This window comes from Lissotriton helveticus, chromosome 5_1 (genome assembly GCF_964261635.1).
Source record: "Lissotriton helveticus chromosome 5_1, aLisHel1.1, whole genome shotgun sequence".
Taxonomy (NCBI): domain Eukaryota; kingdom Metazoa; phylum Chordata; class Amphibia; order Caudata; family Salamandridae; genus Lissotriton; species Lissotriton helveticus.
The window spans coordinates 1,457,172,467-1,457,192,623 of NC_136065.1; the positions used below are offsets into that span (position 1 = coordinate 1,457,172,467).

Sequence of the window (20,157 nt, forward strand, 5' to 3'; positions counted from 1 at the left end):
GTGTGGCTCTGTGTGTGTGTTGCTCTGTGTGTGTGGCTCTGTGTGAGTGGCTCTGTGTGTGTGTGTGGCTCTGTGTGTGTGGCTCTGTGTTTGTGGCTTTGTCTGTGTGTGTGTGTGTGCGTTGCTCTGTCTGTGTGTGTGTGGCTCTGTCTCTGTGGGTGTGTGTGGCTCTGTCTGTGTGTGTGTGGCTCTGTCTGTGTGTGTGTGTGTTTGTGTGTGTGGCTCTGTGTGTGTGTGGCTCTGTCTGTGTGTGTGTGGCTCTGTCTGTGTGTTTGTGGCTCTGTCTGTGTGTTTGTGGCTCTGTCTGTGTGTGTGTGTTGGTTGGGCTCTGTGTGTGTAGCTTTTTTTGTAGGTGGGTCTGTGTGAGGGTGGCTCTGTGTGTGTGTGTGTGTGTGTGTAGGTGGGTCTGTGAGGGTGGCACTGTGTGTGTGTAGGTGGCTCTGTGTGTGTGGCTGTGTGTGTGTGTGTGTGTGTGTGTCTCTCTGTGTGTGTGTGGCTCTGTGTCCGCTAATACTCTCTACTACTCTCTAATGCTCATCTATTGCCATTGTAAATGACAATACCATTTATTTGTGTTTTTAAAAAAAATGCCATTTGCAATGCCAATAGCTCTAACTTTAACAAAGCTGAGATCATTGCATTGTAAATGCTTGTTTTTTATGGCAGGTGGTGGATCAACAACACGGACAAGGGAGGGAGGGCATATGAGTGGGAGAACCAACATTACAATGGAATGAGGTAGGGGGAAATGGGCTATGATGCAGCCAGCGGTTTCTACGTCTTAGGGCTATATTTTGTTATAGCAGGTAGGACAAGGGCAACAAGGGCAAGAGGAGGGAGAGTGGGAAAAGGGCAACACAGACAATAGGAGGGAAGGTGGGAGCAGGGCAACATGGACAACGGAAGGGGAGGTGTGGGCAAGACAGCACCGACAAATGGATGGTCTGTAGGGGCAAGCCCACTAGGACAAAGGAAAGGGAGGATGGGGCATGCCAACACGGATAATGGGAGGGAGGGAGGTCGCAAGGGGACACGAACAAAGGAAGGGAGAGGGACAAGCCACCACAGACAACAGAAGGGAGGGAGGGGGCAAATCAAGGCGGACGACGGAAGGATGGCTGATAGATGGGGGCAAGCCAACACAGACAGGGGAGGAACATGGATATGAGAAGTACATGAGGAAGCAAGCTGAAAAACATGCATTCTGGTAGAGTGCTTAAAGATAAAGAAAATGAGCAGTGGAAGGACACAAGAAATGCATCTATGCTCCAGGGGTGGGACAAACAAACAAAGAGGAAGGGAGCCTACAGCAGCTGACAAATAAGAAGCAAGCAAATTAGAGTGACAATGAAACCAACCAATGGTAAGCAATGAGCTTCTCCAAGCCCATTGATGGAAAACAAAAGGTTTCAAAAGGACTGCACATGTTATGTATAGGTGAGATCTAAAAATAGTGTCTTGGCCACGCACAATGGTGCTCATTGCAGGGATCCCATAAAAAAGACGATTGCTAGGATTTAAATTTTTAATGAGTTACACACAGATCTTTGCAACAAATGCCCAAACCACTGATATGTCTTATAAGCAATAGCAGCCTTTTCAATTGTTTAAGCAGAACAACTGGAAAAAGGAACCAACCCTCTCAGCAGCAGCCAAGTGGCTCGAATCCTCCAGTTACACATTTTTGTTGTGTAATGCAAAGCATTGTTGGCAATGCGGCTGCGCCCAACTTCCTCCTGCCATTTCACCGCTTTGCGACATGCACCATGGTTCAGCACAGAGCAAACTCACTTTCCTGAACGCGCCTTCCTGTACACCGGAAACCCTGTTTTTCATGCAGGTACATGTATGTGCATGTTAAGCTGCCTGGCCTCGGGGCGATTTCTCCCTTCATGTTGCAATTCCAAAATCCCCTACGAGGAAATAAAGAGCCTTATTGCGAAAAGCTGTTTTAATACCAACCTGGTTTTCCCATCACCTTGGCCGCAGGTGTACGCCATCCCCGCATCACTGGGTGTCCTTTACCGCGCACCTCTCCAGGCGCCCTTTCTGCGGCGACCTTACATGTCTAGACAGTCCTTCTTCTAAGCACGTTCATTGCTTGGCAGCTTACTCACTGCATACAGCTGGGAAGCTACGCTGAAACATCGAATTCCCAGTTCAGCCAGCAGTAAAAAAGAGAGAAAAAAAAGAAACTATGGCATCAGATGGGCCATCCCCATCCAGGACAAGTCCTGGCATGCCCCTCTATGAGCACCAAGACTGTTGCGTCAGCAGTCACGTGGGCCCTGCAGAACTGCAGACCACTGCCCACCTCATACTCACATTAGGACACTAGTCCTCAGAAAAATAGAAGGGGGAATTGTTTAGTGACGTGGTAAGGTTACATACTTCAAGCAAAGAGAGCTGGGTTCCAATCCCAGCTGGCCTACTCACCAAACTGGTATGATCTTCGGCAATTAACTTCGCCTCTCTGTGATCAGAGCCTAAACCTATCAAAAATGAAACTTTCGACCTTGTAATCAGATTTATAAAGGAACACTCATTCATTCCACAATCGCTCGTGAGTCCATTGCAGTAACTGCAGCTGCAGCAAACAGCAGGTGTCAGTCAGGTCTGCAGAGTAAGAGTGGGGGATAAATGGAATTTGCGAACACAGGGCGAAAATGTGCAAGGAAAGGAATCTGTACTGCTGAAGCTTTCGGATCAGAAAGTCCTCAGGGATTAACCTTTGGAAGCGTCTGCCTGAGAGGGGGCGGGGGTCACGTGATTCTCTTTTTTTGCTGTATTCACCAGATTTAGAATTTATTTATTCCAGTCCCATGTTTGTGAAGCTTATAGGTTCAAAAGTTTCAGGAAACATTATGTATTTCTTCAAATTCACCAAAATAACGCAAACATGATAATGCCAATTTATATAACGAGCACCACGCCCTATTAAATAAGGAACAACACAATGGTGTATTTGCGATTAGAAAAGACGAGGCCCCGTTGCCTAATTTGAGGGCACTCAGTCGATCACGGAAGGATGACCGAATTCCAACCTGCGACCTACAGGCACCCCTCTGATATTAATTGTATTAATCCTGGAATTCCAAAGCAGCCTTTGGTGTGAATGGTTCATTTGCAGTTGTCTTTTCTTAAGGACAGTCCCTCCGTTGGAAACTAAAAATAGCAAAACGCATGCAGGTTTCTTTGTCCTTCTCAGATATCCCTCGTCCCCAGTGCCCGTGGCGAGATGGGAAACTGCATCTCCAGCGAGACAAAAGCACACCCGCTCCTCCAGGGCCTCTTCTGCACTGGTCCGGTTGCTGTCCTGGCACGATTCTCTTCCTGCTCTGGCTCAATTCTTGTCTGCTTGGGTCCGATTCCTGCATCTGTTCTGTCCTGCTCCGGTTCTATTGTGGATCTGGTTCCGTTTTTTGATCTGGTTCTTTGACTGCTTTTGCGCGCTTACAATTTTTTTGTTTGTCTGCCTGTTCTATTCCCATTCAGGGTTATCCTACGCCTAGTGCGGTCCCATTTCTGTTACAGTCCTTTCCCTTTCTGCGCTGGTACTATTCCTTGATCTAGCTCTGCGTGTTCTGGATATGATTCTTCTCCAGACCCATTCCTGCTCTGGGTACAGTCTTCACCATTTTCCATACTTACAATGACCAGTTTCTGGCTCCGATCCCTTTCCTACTCGGTTTTCATTCTCTGCGCTTGTCCAAATTCTATTTTGGTTCAATTTCCGCTCACATTCCATTCCATATTGCCCTTCTTACATTCTTGCCCCAGATCCATTTCCACGCTACTCTCTTTCTCGCTTTGCAACCATTCCTATTCTGGTTCCTTCCATTCTCTGGATGAACTGCTGTCCTGGTTTATACAAACTGTAGCTGTAGTCCTGTTCGGGTTCTATATATACTCGGGATCCATTCCTGTTCAAGTTCCAATCTTGCGTTGATGAATGGCCGTTGTACCACTACTTGACCAATTCAATTCCTATTTTTGTTAATTTCTTTCTTTTGTTTCCTTCTTTTTTTAGGTCTCATTCTTACTCTTCTGTTCTAGTTCAGCTATTCTTCTGGTTCTATTCCTGCCCTCAGCTCATTCTTAATCTGGTAGAAATCCCGTCCTTGTTACATTCTCGTTCTGATTCAGAAGTTTCCATCAAATCCTGTATGGACCATATCCTTCGTTCTACTCTATTCCTGATCTCGTTCTGTTCCTGCCCTGGTTCCATTGCCATTGAGGATAAGGACTATTGCTAGTGCCACTGAAGCTCTGGTCCTCAAATTTCTCTAGTACCGTCACTGTTATTCTTCTATTCTTGCTCTGGTTCCACTCTTTTTCCAGTTTGATTCTTTCTGTGGTTCCGTTGTTGCTCTGGTCCATTTGTATCATGAGTCCATCCCTACCTTGGTCCCACTGATTCTCTGTTTCCATTGCTACTTTGGGTCAGGTCCTGCTCTTGTTCAGTTCTTCCACTGGTTCCTTTGCATCTCTGGCTCAGATTCTCTTTCCATTGCTTGCCCAGTTCTTCAGCTTATTCAACTCATGCTCTGATCTTGCTGGATTCTCACTATTCCTTAGATTCTAGTCTTCTTTTCTGGTTCCATTCTGTTTTTCTTGTCACTTTTGGTCTCTTTATGTTCTCTAGTTTTGTCGATACTATGATTTCATTGTTGCGTTTCAGCTCTCTTTTGGTTTAATTCACATGATGTTACCATATCCTTGTTGTGATTTATTCCACTTTCTACTTAGCCAGTGTTTTTATTCTAGTCTTGATATGAGTCTGTTCTTTCGCTGGATGTCTTGCTCCGTTTTCTGTTTAGTTACTCTTCTGCCTTGCTGTACATTTAACGGCATCTCTATTTACACTCAGTCTCATACTGTGGGGCTTTGCCTGAATTGACTCTAAACATGTCCCGCCATTGATCTTTCAGTCAATAGGTCAGAATTTTTTTTATAAAGCAGTAGCAACCAGGAAATGGCCGCTATTCTTTTGGAAATAGAGTCACCCTGGACCCACAGTACGTAGTACTGAATGGTAAGATTTTGTAATATCTGCACCGATTCCAGCACCAGATTCCAGGCAGAACATGCAGTGCCTTCCTACCTCGTCTCTTATGCTTTTTGCTAGTACAAGAAACGTTTTGTCTACAGATCTAAAACCCTTTCAGGGATAATTGGTGCACATTTGTCAGCCAACTATTTGGAAGCCAACCCATGTACCTCTTTATATGTAAGCCCCAGAGTTTTTTTTTTTTTTTTTACCTAACACAGGAATCAACTGTAGTGGTAAGTGGGTGCACTTATTCAAAGTAAGCTCCGTTTTTGTCTCCTTGTTCTGGACTAACTGATGTTTTGTAAAGCTCTCTTTCTAAAGTTAATTTCCACGTTATAGGTTTGAGACTACCATGACTATAACCACTGTAATTTAAGCTGGTGCAGAGATGAAGAATTTGGTGTTCCTTGACATCTTTCGGATGAGAATTTGAAGAAGAGATCATACTAATGGTATGGTTATCCATCAACATTTTTGCTTCCAAAATCCCAACGTTCTGACATTTGCAGTATATCAGAGTTGCCAACTCTCAACATGGCATAACGAAACGTGTTTGATTTCAGGCAGCGATCTGTTCCTACAAAAAGAAGCTTAGCCTTCATCGCCCTTAACCTCAACCAGTGGAGGTCCACTCAGTTCTTTGCTATCTCAGACTCCTCAAATACCTCCTGTCTATGCCCAACTGGATCTTGAGATCAACTGGAAAGAATATGTGTATCTTTGCCACAATGCTGAACCCCAGCACCAACAAGATGTATTATTCAGTGCTGGGGAAGAACATGTCAATTAAAGAGCAATGCAGATAAGCAGGAGCGGTTTGGTTTGGGAGCCCATGCGGTACTTTGATGGTTTCAGCACAATGCGAACCCACAACCACTCCTCACTTCCCTTTACACTGGAGGAACTCATCGCAGTTGCTAGCAACTACTGACAACTCCACCAAGCTTCTTACACTCTTCGGCATGGTCTAGCGCATCGAACATTGATGACAGTACCAGAATCCTGAGTAAGCACGGGTCACCAGAATCCAATATCTTGAAGGTGGTTTCTGAATCTTCAGCAGCACTTTCTGTGCCTCGATGCAGTCTGCAGCCACATTCATTTTCTCCTGACACTATATTGGCTAAGGCTTCCACAACTTTCTCTACTTGCTACGTTGCTCCTTTCTCTAATAGTTTTAACTAAAATTGGCAATTAGCCTTTTGGATCAATCCTGTCCGAAGTAGGGTTTTTAAATTTGGTGACCCAAGTCACTTTCACTGCCTTGTAAATAGAGTTGCTTCTAACAGGCAGTTTATCATTTCATAAATAAACCTTTAAAATGTTGTACTCATTGGTGAGACAACGAAAGTGTGCCCTTTCTGTGGGACACAGCAGGTGAGCCATACTCTGACCTTCCATTGCAAGGGGCTGCAGTCTGAGTTCAACATGATATGAAGGTGGGAAGGGCTGCAAAGATGATGAATCAGCAAGTTACCTGCTAATGATCTAGGAAACGCAAGCAATATCCTCGGCTTGTCTGACATTGTATACACAAGGCCCTGCAAAATAGTTTGGAGAGTGAGGGGACATGTATTACCTTGTACTAAAAGAGCGCTTCAGGAGCAAGCTGTGAACATTAATCTTTTTATGAAAATTGGCCAAATGCATGAAGTGACTGCTATTAACTTAGCACAATAAAGCACGAATGATTAGAAAACATCTGGTGCAAAGGGAGAGGCTGCTCCTTTTGTGCAAGGAGAACCTGCCCTTTGACATTTCCCCGAACCTTTGATTGCTGATCAGAAGAAAAAGGGGCATTTAATCATCACCCATGATGCCTTGACCTCTGTTTAACCCGAGTTTAAGCAAAGCACACTTTCATGAGGTAGCAGGGACAATAGTTTCTGAAATGATGAAAAACACTATCTTTAATCTTTCAAGTATCAGCTGATTGCCACGTTGTGGACCAGACCTCAGGGTAGATGTGCAAAGGATTGTGGGATCAGCTTCCTTCTGCTGGCCCTTCTCTCATGTGAACATGGAAAGGGGGTCATTTGTTCTACGCTGAAGCTGTGGTGCTAAGCAGAGAGAGCCCAGGTCACAAAGATTCTGCTATGATACCCTCGTGTAACTCTTCAAGAGTAAGCCACGAGTATTACTGGAATGCAGGAGTAAGTCAAGAGTACTACAAGGGTAAGTCACGCAACTCATATCAAAATCTTTGTGATTCAGAACCACTGACTTAATGGCCTCTGGCAGACAAACCACTGATGGGTGGGTCATACTAATCCCTGATGAAAGCTTGGTGAAATCCCATCCAGGAGCATCACATGGTCACGCATTGCGCTATAAAATGCCTACTGCAGGGGTCTGTAATGAGCCTGTAGGTCACAGGTGTAAGGCTAAGCCCTGGCAGAGCAGACTCAACCTTTCATCCCCCTGGTAAGTGGAATCAACACTAAATAACTTGATTATGTGAACACTAGTTACGGAGCGCCAACATAAAAAATGTGTGCATGTGCCATATGTTTTCAGCATAGGTAATTTGTGGACTAATTTTTCCTAAAAAAATATATGTTTCTTCCAAAACAGGCAACGTTTTGGGAATTCCCTCAAAGATCTCAAGTTGTCCCACATCAGATGTAAAGACACAGAGGGTGAGTGACTTGCTGGGAACCTGGAAGATTCCCAGACAGGCTGGTGTCTCTTGGGCTGGGAATGAGTCAGTCCCATGCCATATAGACATACCAGACAAGTGCATGACAATATTTTAACCCCGCAGGCCTTCCCAAGGCCCCAGTTTGTCTGCAAGCATATACAATCCTTTGAGGCATGTCTTGCATGCTCTTCCAGCCCTAATTCTTTTTATTTTAATCCCCATCCACTCTCACCTTGGTGGAATCAGACTTCTACTCTTCTGAGGCCGTGGAGACAAGTGTTGTTGAAATGCGTGGAAATCTATGTTATAAAGTGCAAGAAGCCACTTCAGTAGGCTCTGTATTAAAAAATAAAATAAAAAAAGTACAATGTATTAAAGAAACCTTGAATTTCTATCCAACTGCGTAACATCTTTCAGGAGTAGGTGAATCTGTTTATTCAGTCACCTCTTTGCTTGTTTGCACATATCAAAAGGAAAGTAATTATTTGATTTGGCAGTAGCGATTTAGTAAGTAAGGCAATTATACAAGTAAACGTTCAGTGTTATACGGCGCCTAGTATCTTTGTGTTTGTTTACGCTACTTGTGTTTGGCAGCTGTTTGAGACCGTAGGCACAAGGTAATCATGCGATGTGCCTCAGATCACATAAACTGTCCCAGTGGAGGGCCGAGAACATGTCTCTTGCTTCTACAGGTAACATTTTATCAACTTGACTCCAACCACTCCTATTAAAATAATCAAAACAAATCTAGAGAGAGACCATTGTTTCTAGACTGTGTAACCATGCTAAATCCCAGACAATACCAGCTTTGTAAGCGCAGTGAGTGGGGCTCCTTCTAATATCTTCTACACTGGTTAGCAGCATTATTAGTCACACACAGGCCCGGCTCCAGGAATTTTTATTTGGGTGGGCCAATGGTGCATTTGGGTGGGCCACTGGGGCTCGATTTGTTGCATATATTTCTGGGCAGGCCTGCTTCAGGGCCCTCCTTTATTTCTTCTTAGTCTTGCAAGGTCCAGTAAAACACACACTTTTCCAAATCTCTTTCTAAATGTTATCACTTTCAAAAAGTGTTTTTTCCATGTAATGTTCCTTTGATGGGAAGAGGAGGTTTCTGAGGTGGGAGGATCAGGCAAGTGACACTTCTTGGGCTCCCTCTGTGCGAGCCTTCAGGGAGATTCCATCTTCATTACTACCTCCACCTGACCCTAGACTCTGCAACATACTCCCTTACAGGCTTGAATATCCACTACTCCTATCCAGTGCACCTTATCTCACAGCTGACCTTGGGCCCCAGCCTCATATCAGGCACCATTGGGCTCCACTTTCATTTTGCCCGATAAAACCATTAGAAAAATCACCTTAAAACATTGAATATAGCAGTAAATATAATTAGCACGCACTTTAAAGTATGTTCCACAGTAGCCCTTATGACCCGACTGCTAATTAAATAAAGAAAAACAGAAAGGCCATGACAGGGCCGGCTTTAGCGCTGATGCGAAAGTCTTTTTTGGTACCGCACCATTAACCTCTTTCTCCGTAAATACCTTTACTACCACCTTCCAACAGTGCCCGTCATCCCTCCTTTATCCCCCTATTGACCTCCTCCTCGGATATTCTCACTGCCTCACGTGCCCCTCATATCCCCAAAGCCCCTCCCCTTCATGACCTCCTCCTTGAAGACCAGTACCCCTTATCTCTGTAGCCCCTCCCCCTCATGACCTCCTCGTCTGACTCCCTCACTACCACCCTCCACCAGTGCCCCTCATCTCTCCCTATCTCCCCCCACCCCATGACCTCTTCCTCGGATTCCCACACTGCCACCCTCCAACAGTGCCCCTCATCTTTACGTAGCCCCTCTCTCATATGCATTTCATTTGTTGTATAGCGCTACTCATATCAGTGTAGTGTGTGTCAATACTTTACATCACACTCACATTATACAGAGACAATGAATCAAACAAGTATGTAAATCAGGATTACAAGGTGTATGAATCACATGTCATCCATACTGGTGGGCAGTGGATTTAAAGAGTATTCCATGGGGGTCAGATTTACTGTTAAAAATGTATATCTGCCCAAACATACTCATTTTAGCAACATTAGAATAAGGAAAGACTGAGGAAGTTCTAACTATATCACAAAACAAAAAAGCGAAGTTCTAACTATACCATTCATGTTTGTAGGCATCTCTTCGATGACAGTTCATAGGTCACTGTCCTATGATATGATTGTAACTTCTGAACTCCAAGTAACACAAGGATATCTGTGACAAGGGTAGTAACCCACTGAGCTATCCACATAAAATACAGTTCATCTGCATTTAAAAACTACTAACAGACAAATGATTTCTCTCCAGCAGGATCATTAATCACCAGCGTTATCTGGGCATTTTGTATCGCCCTATTGTTGACCTGCATTGGCCACAATATTGATAAAATTGTTTAAATGAAGCACACACGAAGTATGTGTCCTGCTGGGCATGTGCTGATTTTAAAAAGAGAAAAATGTAATAACACATTCTCTTACCTACTCCATTACTCAAACTTTGTGTCACATCCTGATCTGATAAGCCACTGCAGGGGTTAGGAAAGGTGACTAAGAATAAACAAACTTCTTTTCTCCTGTGCTGCATAGAAAAAGAAATATCAAAGCAGCAGGACAATAGACAAAGGTTACCGACGTCAAAGAAAGGATTTGTCACGTTTCGCCATACAGAGATGAAGGGGTGAAAAAATAAACAAAGCCTCAATAACATGTTAATGGTCATTAAAGACCTGTTAAGTACTCGGGTGGGGGGCTGCGATAATCTCTAATACTGTCTCTGTGTGCGCGCCCGGGAATCTGTCTCGGCCCGGGCTGATACACATGGCCTGTGCGTTGCACGCCTGCCATCCAGCCTTCACTGCTGAAGGCCAAGGCTCCTGTTTGGGTGGGCCAGGCTCATGTTTGGGTGGGCCTGGGCTACCCGGCCCACCCGCTGGAACCGGGCCTGGACACACCAAGCTGACTTGCCTTTTGTAGCCTAATAATAGGTGTTACCAGGGCTTTAAATGAGATGAAAAAACTGGGGGGTCTCTCAGAGGGGCGTGGCCAATGTAATTAAGAGCGTGGCTTAAAAACACGTAGGCTAAAAATCTGTGTTTAGCATAGTATGCCGCCCGACTCGTATTTTGCGGTTTCTGTCATTGCATCCAGTTATATGATACAACAAGAGACATCAAAAATAGAACAAGTCAGGGCTATTGGCTTTGTCAATAGTTGTTAGTTGCATCAGTTAAATAAGCAGCAACATCAAAAATAGAACAAGTCAGGACTTTTGGCTTTGTCAATAGTTGTTAGTTGCATAAGTTAAATAAGCAGCAACTATGGCTTGTATATAATATTGAAAACGATTCCACTTAAAGAAGTGGTGACACCACGACAATGTTGTTGATCTTGCATTTCAAAAAGAGAAGGGAAATCCACAGAGAAAATGACTCTTTAAAGGATTTCCCTTCCACTACAACCCTCACCTGGCATGACGTCATGCTGTAACTTTTCCACTAGTGAGAAGTGAGCAGTGTGGGCACACACACACACATCAATGTGCCTGCTGCCACTGCAGTCCGGAGGAAAAAACGGACCACCAGTGCCAGGGCACAAAACAGAGCAGATAGAGACCCGTTTCGATGCCCCCTTTAAAAAACTGCCGGAGCTCAGCACCGGTGAGACCCGGCCCACTTAAAGCCCTGGGTGTTGTTACCACAGGACTGTGAATCATTTTTGTTATGGCACTGTAACCTCGAGGAAAGCCCTTGCCTTGATTTACTCGGATTTAGATTAATTTCCTGGACTTTTTATGCTTGCCCTGACTGCATAACTTTGTCTCGCACAAAACGTAGTTCAAGCAGAAACATCTCCAAGGAAATATTTCCCACTGCTGCCTGCGCTGCACAAGCATCATTCACTGTGGAAACCTGATGGACAGTGGTATCTTGCGAGCCTTTTCTACATGTGCCCGTGACGGAAAAGATACCTGACGTCATTTTTACTCAAGAGCAGAGGGTGAAAATGGGGATCTTGCAATAAAAATTGGGAAAATCCCGAATTTTCGCATCATCTTCTTCCTTTGCGTAATACGCATTAACGCCATAATTATCTTTGGAATTACGCATAAGCCAAGAAAATTTTCCGCGATTTCGACCATCAGTACAATGAAGTTTATTGTATCATCCTAAGAATGATGAATTGTTGAGTGAACAGACTTATTGTTGAGTGAACAGACTTTACTATCAGCCAGGTCAAAAATATTATTGTTATCAACCTCAGAAGTGTAAAAGAGTACCACCGCCCTGCATGAAAAAGGGGTGCAGCCTGAGGTGCACGCATATTTCTAAAGAAGTTCATTCGCCTCTAACACAGCCACACGCCCCCTAGCACATACATTGGTTCTTAGACCCCCTGTGCAAGGGTGTAGCGCGAGGGTGCTAGCCTACGTAATATCTGCAGTTGGGACCTAAAGAATCCCCCTCCCCCATACACAAGACAGCAGCCCCGCCGCTGCCAATAAGCCTCTGCCCCGAGGCCCCTCCAGTTCAGAAAGTTCCTCAAAGCCATACGGTATACCAATGCACCACACATGCCACTCAACTAGGCAGCAAACTATGGATGTAGCGCTGAGACACGTTTAGATTCAATCTTTGCGCTACAGCACCCCAAATGGAAACATGGCCCAAACTGAGGGGCTTATTTACAAGCCTCCTGCGCCACCTGTGCGTCACTTTTAAAATGGGAAAAAGTGGCGTACCGGCGGCGCAAGAGGCTTGTAAATAAGCCCCTGATAATAAACCAGTGCATGCTGGCAGGCGGGCGCAATATGAAATCGGTAAAGTCACAAAAGACAAGTGCTTAAGGACGACCACAACTCCAGCCCACCCCTTACTTTCCATGAGAGTAAACCTGTTCTCGCCCGGTCTGCCCTCCATGGCACTGGCCGGCCCGGCCCCTCTATCAGTCGGTGTCCCTGTGCCCCCCCCACCCCTCCACCCCATTCCACAGGTGTCACTGCAGCGAGGTTTGTACACACCGATGTCTCTCTTACCAGCTCCTGCTTCAGGCGGCGGAGGTAAACGTCCATGCCCCGTCTCTCCATCCTCACGCACGGTGCAAGCCCATCGGCAGGCTCCCGGCGCTCGAGGGGTGTGCAGCTCCGCACCTCTGGGGATGCAGCTCCGCACCTCTGGGGGGGTGCAGCTCCGGTCCCCGCTCAGGCTCCCGGCGCTCGAGGGGTGTGCAGCTCCGCTCCCCGCTCAGTTTCCCCCGGCACTCGGGGGTGTGCAGCTCCGGTCCCCGCTCAGGCTCCCGGCGCTCGAGGGTTGCGCAGCTCCGCACGGGGGGTGGGGGGGGGGGGGGTGCAGCTCCGGTCCGCGCTCAGGCTCCCAGGCGCTCGGGGATGTACAGCGCCGGTCCTCGCTCAGCTCTGCTCCCCGCTCAGCTCCGCTCCCCGCTCATGCTCCCCTGCGCTGGGAGGATGTGCAGCTCCGCTCTACTACTTCCCTCGGAGGAAGTTTCCGCTGAATGGGTTTCAGCTGCTATTGCTTCAAAAAGCCTCCAACCGGAGCTGTCAGTGCGTGCAAGGGGTGTGTGTGTGAGGGGTGGGGAGGAGGGGTGTCTTCTTCGCGCTAGAGTTTGTAACTGTACTACATCTGCAGAGCACTTCAGAGCGAAGCGTCACTCCTCCTCCGAGCGTGGATCTGATCACACTGCGGGCGCGTGGCCTCACTGCTTCTCAGTGACCTAAGGACTCCGTGCGAGCTTTCCACAGGAAGCCGCTAGGGAGCTTTGCTCGGGTTTCCATTCGGTGGTCGTGGTTTGAGTCCGTTATCCTCGCGCCACAGCGAGTCTGCTGCCCAATGAGGTGTGTGACTAGCTCCTTTCAGGGATGCTCACTCGGTGTGTGGCTGCATCCCCCCTTCCGCTCTCTGCAGCGCACACATGTTCCAGTTTGAGATGATTGGTTGCCAGTTGCCCCCGTCTGTACACCTGCAGACTGAAGGATGGCTGCTGACTCAGGTGGGTTCGCTGCCCCCGAGTCCCTGCAGAAGGTGGAGCTCACTCCGGGAGGGCAAGATTCCCCTGCAGTCCCTGCAGACTGTGGTGGAGCTCACTCCAGGTGGGCTGGATTCCCCTGCAGTCCCTGCAGGCTGTGGTGGAGCTCACTCCGGGGCTCGATTCCCCTGCAGTCCCTGCAGGCTGTGGTGGAGCTCACTCCGGGGCTCGATTCCCCTGCAGTCCCTGCAGGCTGTGGTGGAGCTCACTCCGGGTGTGCTCACTGCCGCTCCATCTCTGCAGCCTGTGACAGCAACACTGGCTCGGTTGGGGCCTGCCCCCTCCTGTCCCTGCAGACTTCGAGGCTCCCCCTGGTTTAGGCAGGGATTGCGCCTTCGTTCTCCCAGTCCCTGCAGACAGTGGAGCTGCCTCATTCAATGCACCCAGTCCTAGCAGGGGATAATCCCAGCAGCCAATGGGTATTCAGCCCGCCTCCCGGAGAACGCTCTGTTTGCATTTCGACTGATTTAGAAACGTGCTCTGTATGTTGGCATCAGGTTTCCGCACCCAACAGCTCGCTGTTAAAGACTTCATTGTCTGCAGGTTTTTTTTTTCAGAAAGGAAGTGGCATTCGAAATCAAGAAGGAACTCGCCCTCACCCTGTCACCCTTTGAGGTTTTTCAGCGCTTTTATCTATCTATCTATCTATCTATCTATCTATCTATCTATCTATCTATCTGTCTGTCTGTCTGTCTGTCTGTCTGTCTGTCTGTCTGTCTGTCTGTCTGTCTGTCTGTCTGTCTGTCATATGCCAGCGGCCAAGCTTCAAATCTATGTGTCTATTTGCCTGTCATTTATTTGTCTACTCATCTATCTATTCACCTTTCCTTATGTTCCTCCGTCGTTACTTGTTTGTGTTGATCTATGTGAGTATTCATGTGTATTATAGTCTGTTTATCCATTCATGCATCCATTCATGCATCCATTCATGCATCCATACATCCATCCACCCACCCACCTGTTTCTCGCCCTTGTCTCAGTTTCTCTGTCTGCATCTCTCTGGTTCTTAGAGTTTGGTGGATGAAAAACTGAATCGCAACCATCAGTCTCCCGTCAAATCTATCAGTGCTTTATACCTTATGGGACTTGTAATACAAGAGGCAAGATGTCTGCCAAGTATTCATTTAGAATCTCACCCACCACACCCTAAATAAGGACCCCTGTCTGTTTCTCTATACCTCACTCTAAGCCTCATTAACCTGGCATTTTGCTTGGGATACTATGTCCTCAACCAGACCTAGATGTGAAAGGCTTATTATTTTCAAGAGTAAGTTATGATTCCTGTAGGGGTATTTCGTTTTCTGCACGGCTCCCTAGCTTTTATTGGACTCATTTACTTTATTTTGGCCCTTGATGAGTCAATTCCTGAATCAAGCCAGAAAATAAACCCCAAATATAAACCCGACATGAAGACAACCACATCCGAGACCACCTTCATGCCAGTTTCATCTCTTGCACAATAATGAAACTGTTACTACAGAAAGTATGGCTGATTTGGACATGAAGGCAGACTCTGCCCATGTTCGATCCCTCATTTCATAAGCTCCACCTGCGACTTTTGACTCTGTGCATCACACCAAGCAGCATCACAGGCAAGCTGAGTGTGACAGCGCTTTACTGGCTTGAATTGTTCTTGCTTGGACGATCACAAGCTGGGAGCCTAGTTACTTGCACTTCTGAGTGGAGTTCAATGGTCTTCAGTGTCCTGCAGGGAGTGGCTTCATTGCTGCTCCTCTTTACTATCTACCTGCCACTACTGATGACATTACTCAAACCGTGTAAATTAACTTTGTACAACTAAGCAGTTTGATCTTAACTCACTGTTATGAATTGACCGATAAATGTGCATCCTCCATCTCAAACTAAACCCTCACATGAGGGGATTATATTGGTTGATGCACTTCCTGCTGCCTGGCCAAAGGCATTTGGCCAACAGATTTAGACTGTTGCACAATGCCTACTACAAAGTTTAAAACCCTTTGAATACTGGTGGGCAATGAGCAGTTAAAAAAGGAACAACACTTTTTTGTAGTAAATGCTTGGTACTATCATTTTCATATGTTTGAAGATAATTACATGTTTTTAATTTTCTTTGAAAATTGTAGCTAATCCTAGCAATGGCTAGTTCATGTTGGAATGGTGCAGTGTAGAGTGCAGTGGCATAGAGTAAGGTGGTGCAGAGTAGAGTGGTGCAGAGTAGAGTAGCAGAGAGTGCACTGCTGCAGAGTAGAGTGTCGCAGATTGCATTGGTGTAGAGTGCATAGGTAGAGAGTGTAGTGGCATACAGTGGTGCAGAGTAAAGTGACACAGAGCGCAATGGTGTTGAGTAGAGTGGCATAGAGTGCAGTGGCATAGAGTAGAGTATAGTGGCGTAGAGATCAGTGGTACAGAGGAGATTGGCAGAGAGTGCAGTTGCGTAGAGTGTATTGGTTTTGAGTAAAGTGGTAGATAGTGCAGTGACGTAGAGTGCAGTGGTGTAGCATGCAGTGGCGTAGAGTTGAGCTGCGCAGAGTGGAATAGAGTGGCATAGAGTGGCATAGACTGCAGTGGCATAGAGTATTTGTTTTTCAGAATAGAGTGAAGTGGCATAGAGTGCAGTGAGGTAGAGTATCGTTGAGTGCAGTGATGCAGAGTAGATTAGACTACCTTAGACTGGATTGGTGTAAAGGGCAATGGTGTAGAGTAGAGTGATGCAGAGTTCAGTGGCATAGACTGGTATAAAGTAAAGTGGCAGAGAGTGCAGTGTTGCAGAATGTACTGTCGTAGACAGCCACGGCCATGGAGGGAGTTCCGGTGGGGCGGAGAGGCGGGGCGGGGGAGGGGCAGGGTGGGAGGGTGCTAAAAACCGGAGTATGGATAATTGAAGGTAAGTAAACAATTTACTTAATAAAACGGATTTCGTAGCGCGCCCTGCATTGCAAAATGTGATGCAGGGTGCGCTACGAAATTCATTTTATTAATTAAATTCTTTACACACCTTCAATTATCCATACTCCGGTTTTTAACACCCCCCACCCTGCCCCTCCCCCACCCCGCCTCTCTGCCCCACCGAAACATCCTCCACGGGCCGCGGCTGGTCGTAGAATGCAGTGGTGTATAGTAAAATGGCTTGAAGTGCATTGGCATAGAGTGCAGTGGCACAGAGTAGAGTGATGTAGAGTGCATTGGTTTTGAGTAAAATGGTGTGGAGTGTATTTGCATAGAGGGCAGTGGTGCAGAGCAGAGTGGCGCTAAGTGCAGTGGAGTCAAGCGCAGTGGCGTGGAGTAGACTGTGTAAGAGTAGAGTGCACTGGCGCAGCGTAGATTAGAGTGGCATAGAGGGGATTGGCATTGAGTGTACTGGCGTATAGTGGAGTGGTTCAGAGTGGAGTGCATTGATGTAGAGTGCAGTTACATGGAGTGCAGTGTTGCAGAGTAGGATAGTATAGAGTGGAGTGGTGTGGAGTGGAGTGGAGTAGAGTGCAGTGGCGAAGAGCGAAGTGGTGCATAGTAGGGTAGTGTGGGGTAGAGTGAATTGGCATAGAGTGGAGTGGTGTAGAGTAGAGAATCGTAGAGTGGAGGGGTACAGAGAAGAGCACAGTGATGCAGCGTGGAGTGGAGTTGCTTAGTATGGAGTGGTGCAGAGTAGAGTGCAGTGTTGTGGAGTGGTGCAGAGTAGAGTGGAGTGAGGTAACGTGGAGTATGCATGGTATGGCAGTGTACTGCCATTAGAGACAATTCATCTTCAATTGAAATGACCATTACATTTGCACTGACATACAGTTTTACTGATAAAAGTAGACAGTGTGCCAAATTATACTGTGAGGTCAGCACAGTTCATTTATAAACATGTACATTTTGCTGTATGCTAGAAAAAAAAACATTGTATAGCCTTCCTCAAGCAGATCCCAGTAGCCAGCATGATTATCATTTAAATCCTCTCACTTTGAAGCCAGAGAAAGAAAAATAAACTTCAAGCTTCCTGGAAGATATAGCCTGACATTTGACCATGGTCTTTGAATGCAAAGTAAATGTGACAAATAAGAACAAGATTTAAAGGCCTGTTTACAGAAAGCGAGTTTGTGGAAGAATACAGTAAACAAGGTTTAGGAAATGCGAAGGATGAACTCGAACTGGACAGCCAGAAGCAAACAAAGTTAACAAAATAGAAATCCAGAAAATGTGAGTAACAAACTTTAAAGCAAATGGAAAGCAACAGGCGTTTTTAATTTCTAGGTCAACTTTCTGAATGCCCTCAAGACATCTTTAGCAATCCAGACAGCTGTGCTGCCTGGTTGGCTGAGACCTCAAAATCCAAAGAATGTTCTAACATTGTTTATCTGTTGTCAGCCATGTACCATTAAAAACTCTCTCTCTCTCTCTCTCTCTCTCTCTCTCTCTCTCTCTCTCTCTCTCTCTCTCTCTCTCTCTCTCTCTCTCTCTCTCTCTCTCTCTCTCTCTCTCTCTCTCTCTCTCTCTCTCTCTCTCTCTCTCTCTCTCTCTCTCTCTCTCTCTCTCTCTCTCTCTCTCTCTCTCTCTCTCTCTCTCTCTCTCTCTCTCTCCCCGTTCCTCCCTCACCCTCCACCCCACCCTCTCACATGCCCACCCTGGAAATCCAGAAAAGTCGCACAAGTAATTGCTGGATTGTACATGAGTGTGGTCAATCTGCAGTCCCAGAGCTATTTATTAGAGGTGGTCAAGCAACTGAAAGCTCAGGCCAGGCTCAAGGCTCTGTCTGTCTCTGTCTCAGCTCAAGCCCAAAACGAGATGAGGTTTCATTTGGATTCTGCCTGTATCCACGCTGTAACCACATGTGCCAGGTATTAGAGATAAGCGGTACAAAAGGGGGTGGTGATGGACGGAGCATCTGAACCAATCAAACACTCACACCCAGTCAACAGATCTGGGTTTAATCCATCACTGTTCTTTAGCCCACTCTGCCACCCTCGTTCAGACATGGCCATATGCAAATCAGTCTGACCCTGTGCCTCATGGGAACAGTCCAACCCGAACTGCCAAGCCATGCCTTCCCTGGAACGGAAACAAGCTTCCTAGGACCGGTTTCTGGCATTTCAGCCGTCTTCAGCCAGGCTTGCTTGAATCCAGTTGCAAAGTGAGCAAGGGATTCACGTCTGAGCATACCCTGCCAACTTATGGCGAACAAAGCGGTACAAAAGGGGGTGGTGATGGACGGAGCATCTGAACCAATCAAACACTCACACCCAGTCAACAGATCTGGGTTTAATCCATCACCGTTCTTTTGCCCACTCTGCCACCCCAGTTCAGACATGGCCATATGCAAATCAGTCTGACCCTGTGCCTCATGGGAACAGTCCAGCCCGAACTGCCAAGCCATGCCTTCCCTGGAACGGAAACAAGCTTCCTAGGACCGGTTTCTGGCATTTCAGCCGTCTTCAGCCAGGCTTGCTTGAATCCAGTAGCAAAGTGAGCAAGGGACTCACGTCTGAGCATACCCTGCCAACTTATGGCGAACAAAACGGTACAAAAGGGGGTTGTGATGGACGGAGCATCTGAACCAATCAAACACTCACACCCAGTCAACAGATCTGGGTTTAATCCATCACCGTTCTTTAGCCCACTCTGCCACCCCAGTTCAGATATGGCCATATGCAAATCTGTCTGACCCAGTGCCTCATGGGAACAGTCCAGCCCGAACTGCCAAGCCATGCCTTCCCTGGACCGGAAACAAGCTTCCTAGGACAGGTTTCTGGCATTTCAGCCGTCTTCAGCCAGGCTTGCTTGAATCCAGTGGCAAAGTGAGCAAGGGACTCACGTCTGAGCATACCCTGCCAACTTATGGCGAACAAAGCGGTACAAAAGGGGGTGGTGATGGACGGAGCATCTGAACCAATCAAACACTCACACCCAGTCAACAGATCTGGGTTTAATCCATCACCGTTCTTTTGCCCACTCTGCCACCCCAGTTCAGACATGGCCATATGCAAATCAGTCTGACCCTGTGCCTCATGGGAACAGTCCAACCCGAACTGCCAAGCCATGCCTTCCCTGGAACGGAAACAAGCTTCCTAGGACCGGTTTCTGGCATTTCAGCCGTCTTCAGCCAGGCTTGCTTGAATCCAGTTGCAAAGTGAGCAAGGGATTCACGTCTGAGCATACCCTGCCAACTTATGGCGAACAAAGCGGTACAAAAGGGGGTGGTGATGGACGGAGCATCTGAACCAATCAAACACTCACACCCAGTCAACAGATCTGGGTTTAATCCATCACCGTTCTTTTGCCCACTCTGCCACCCCAGTTCAGACATGGCCATATGCAAATCAGTCTGACCCTGTGCCTCATGGGAACAGTCCAGCCCGAACTGCCAAGCCATGCCTTCCCTGGACCGAAAACAAGCTTCCTAGGACCGGTTTCT

General features: G+C 46.8%; 1 protein-coding gene across 3 annotated transcripts in view; it reads right to left on the reverse strand.

The window, feature by feature from the left end:
• Positions 1 to 13,076, reverse strand: part of INKA2 (inka box actin regulator 2) — a 72,831-nt gene extending 59,755 nt beyond the window's left edge. The window contains exon 1 of one of the 3 annotated variants that reach the window (XM_078644458.1): positions 12,778 to 13,076. In XM_078644458.1, the coding sequence (XP_078500584.1) occupies positions 12,778 to 12,828 (51 nt within the window). In that variant the 5' untranslated portion in view covers positions 12,829 to 13,076. Of the gene's footprint in view, positions 1 to 1,962; positions 2,093 to 12,762 lie in introns of those variants that run through there. The other 2 variants (XM_078644457.1, XM_078644459.1) reach the window with 2 other exon arrangements.
• Positions 13,077 to 20,157: the final 7,081 nt, after the last annotated feature.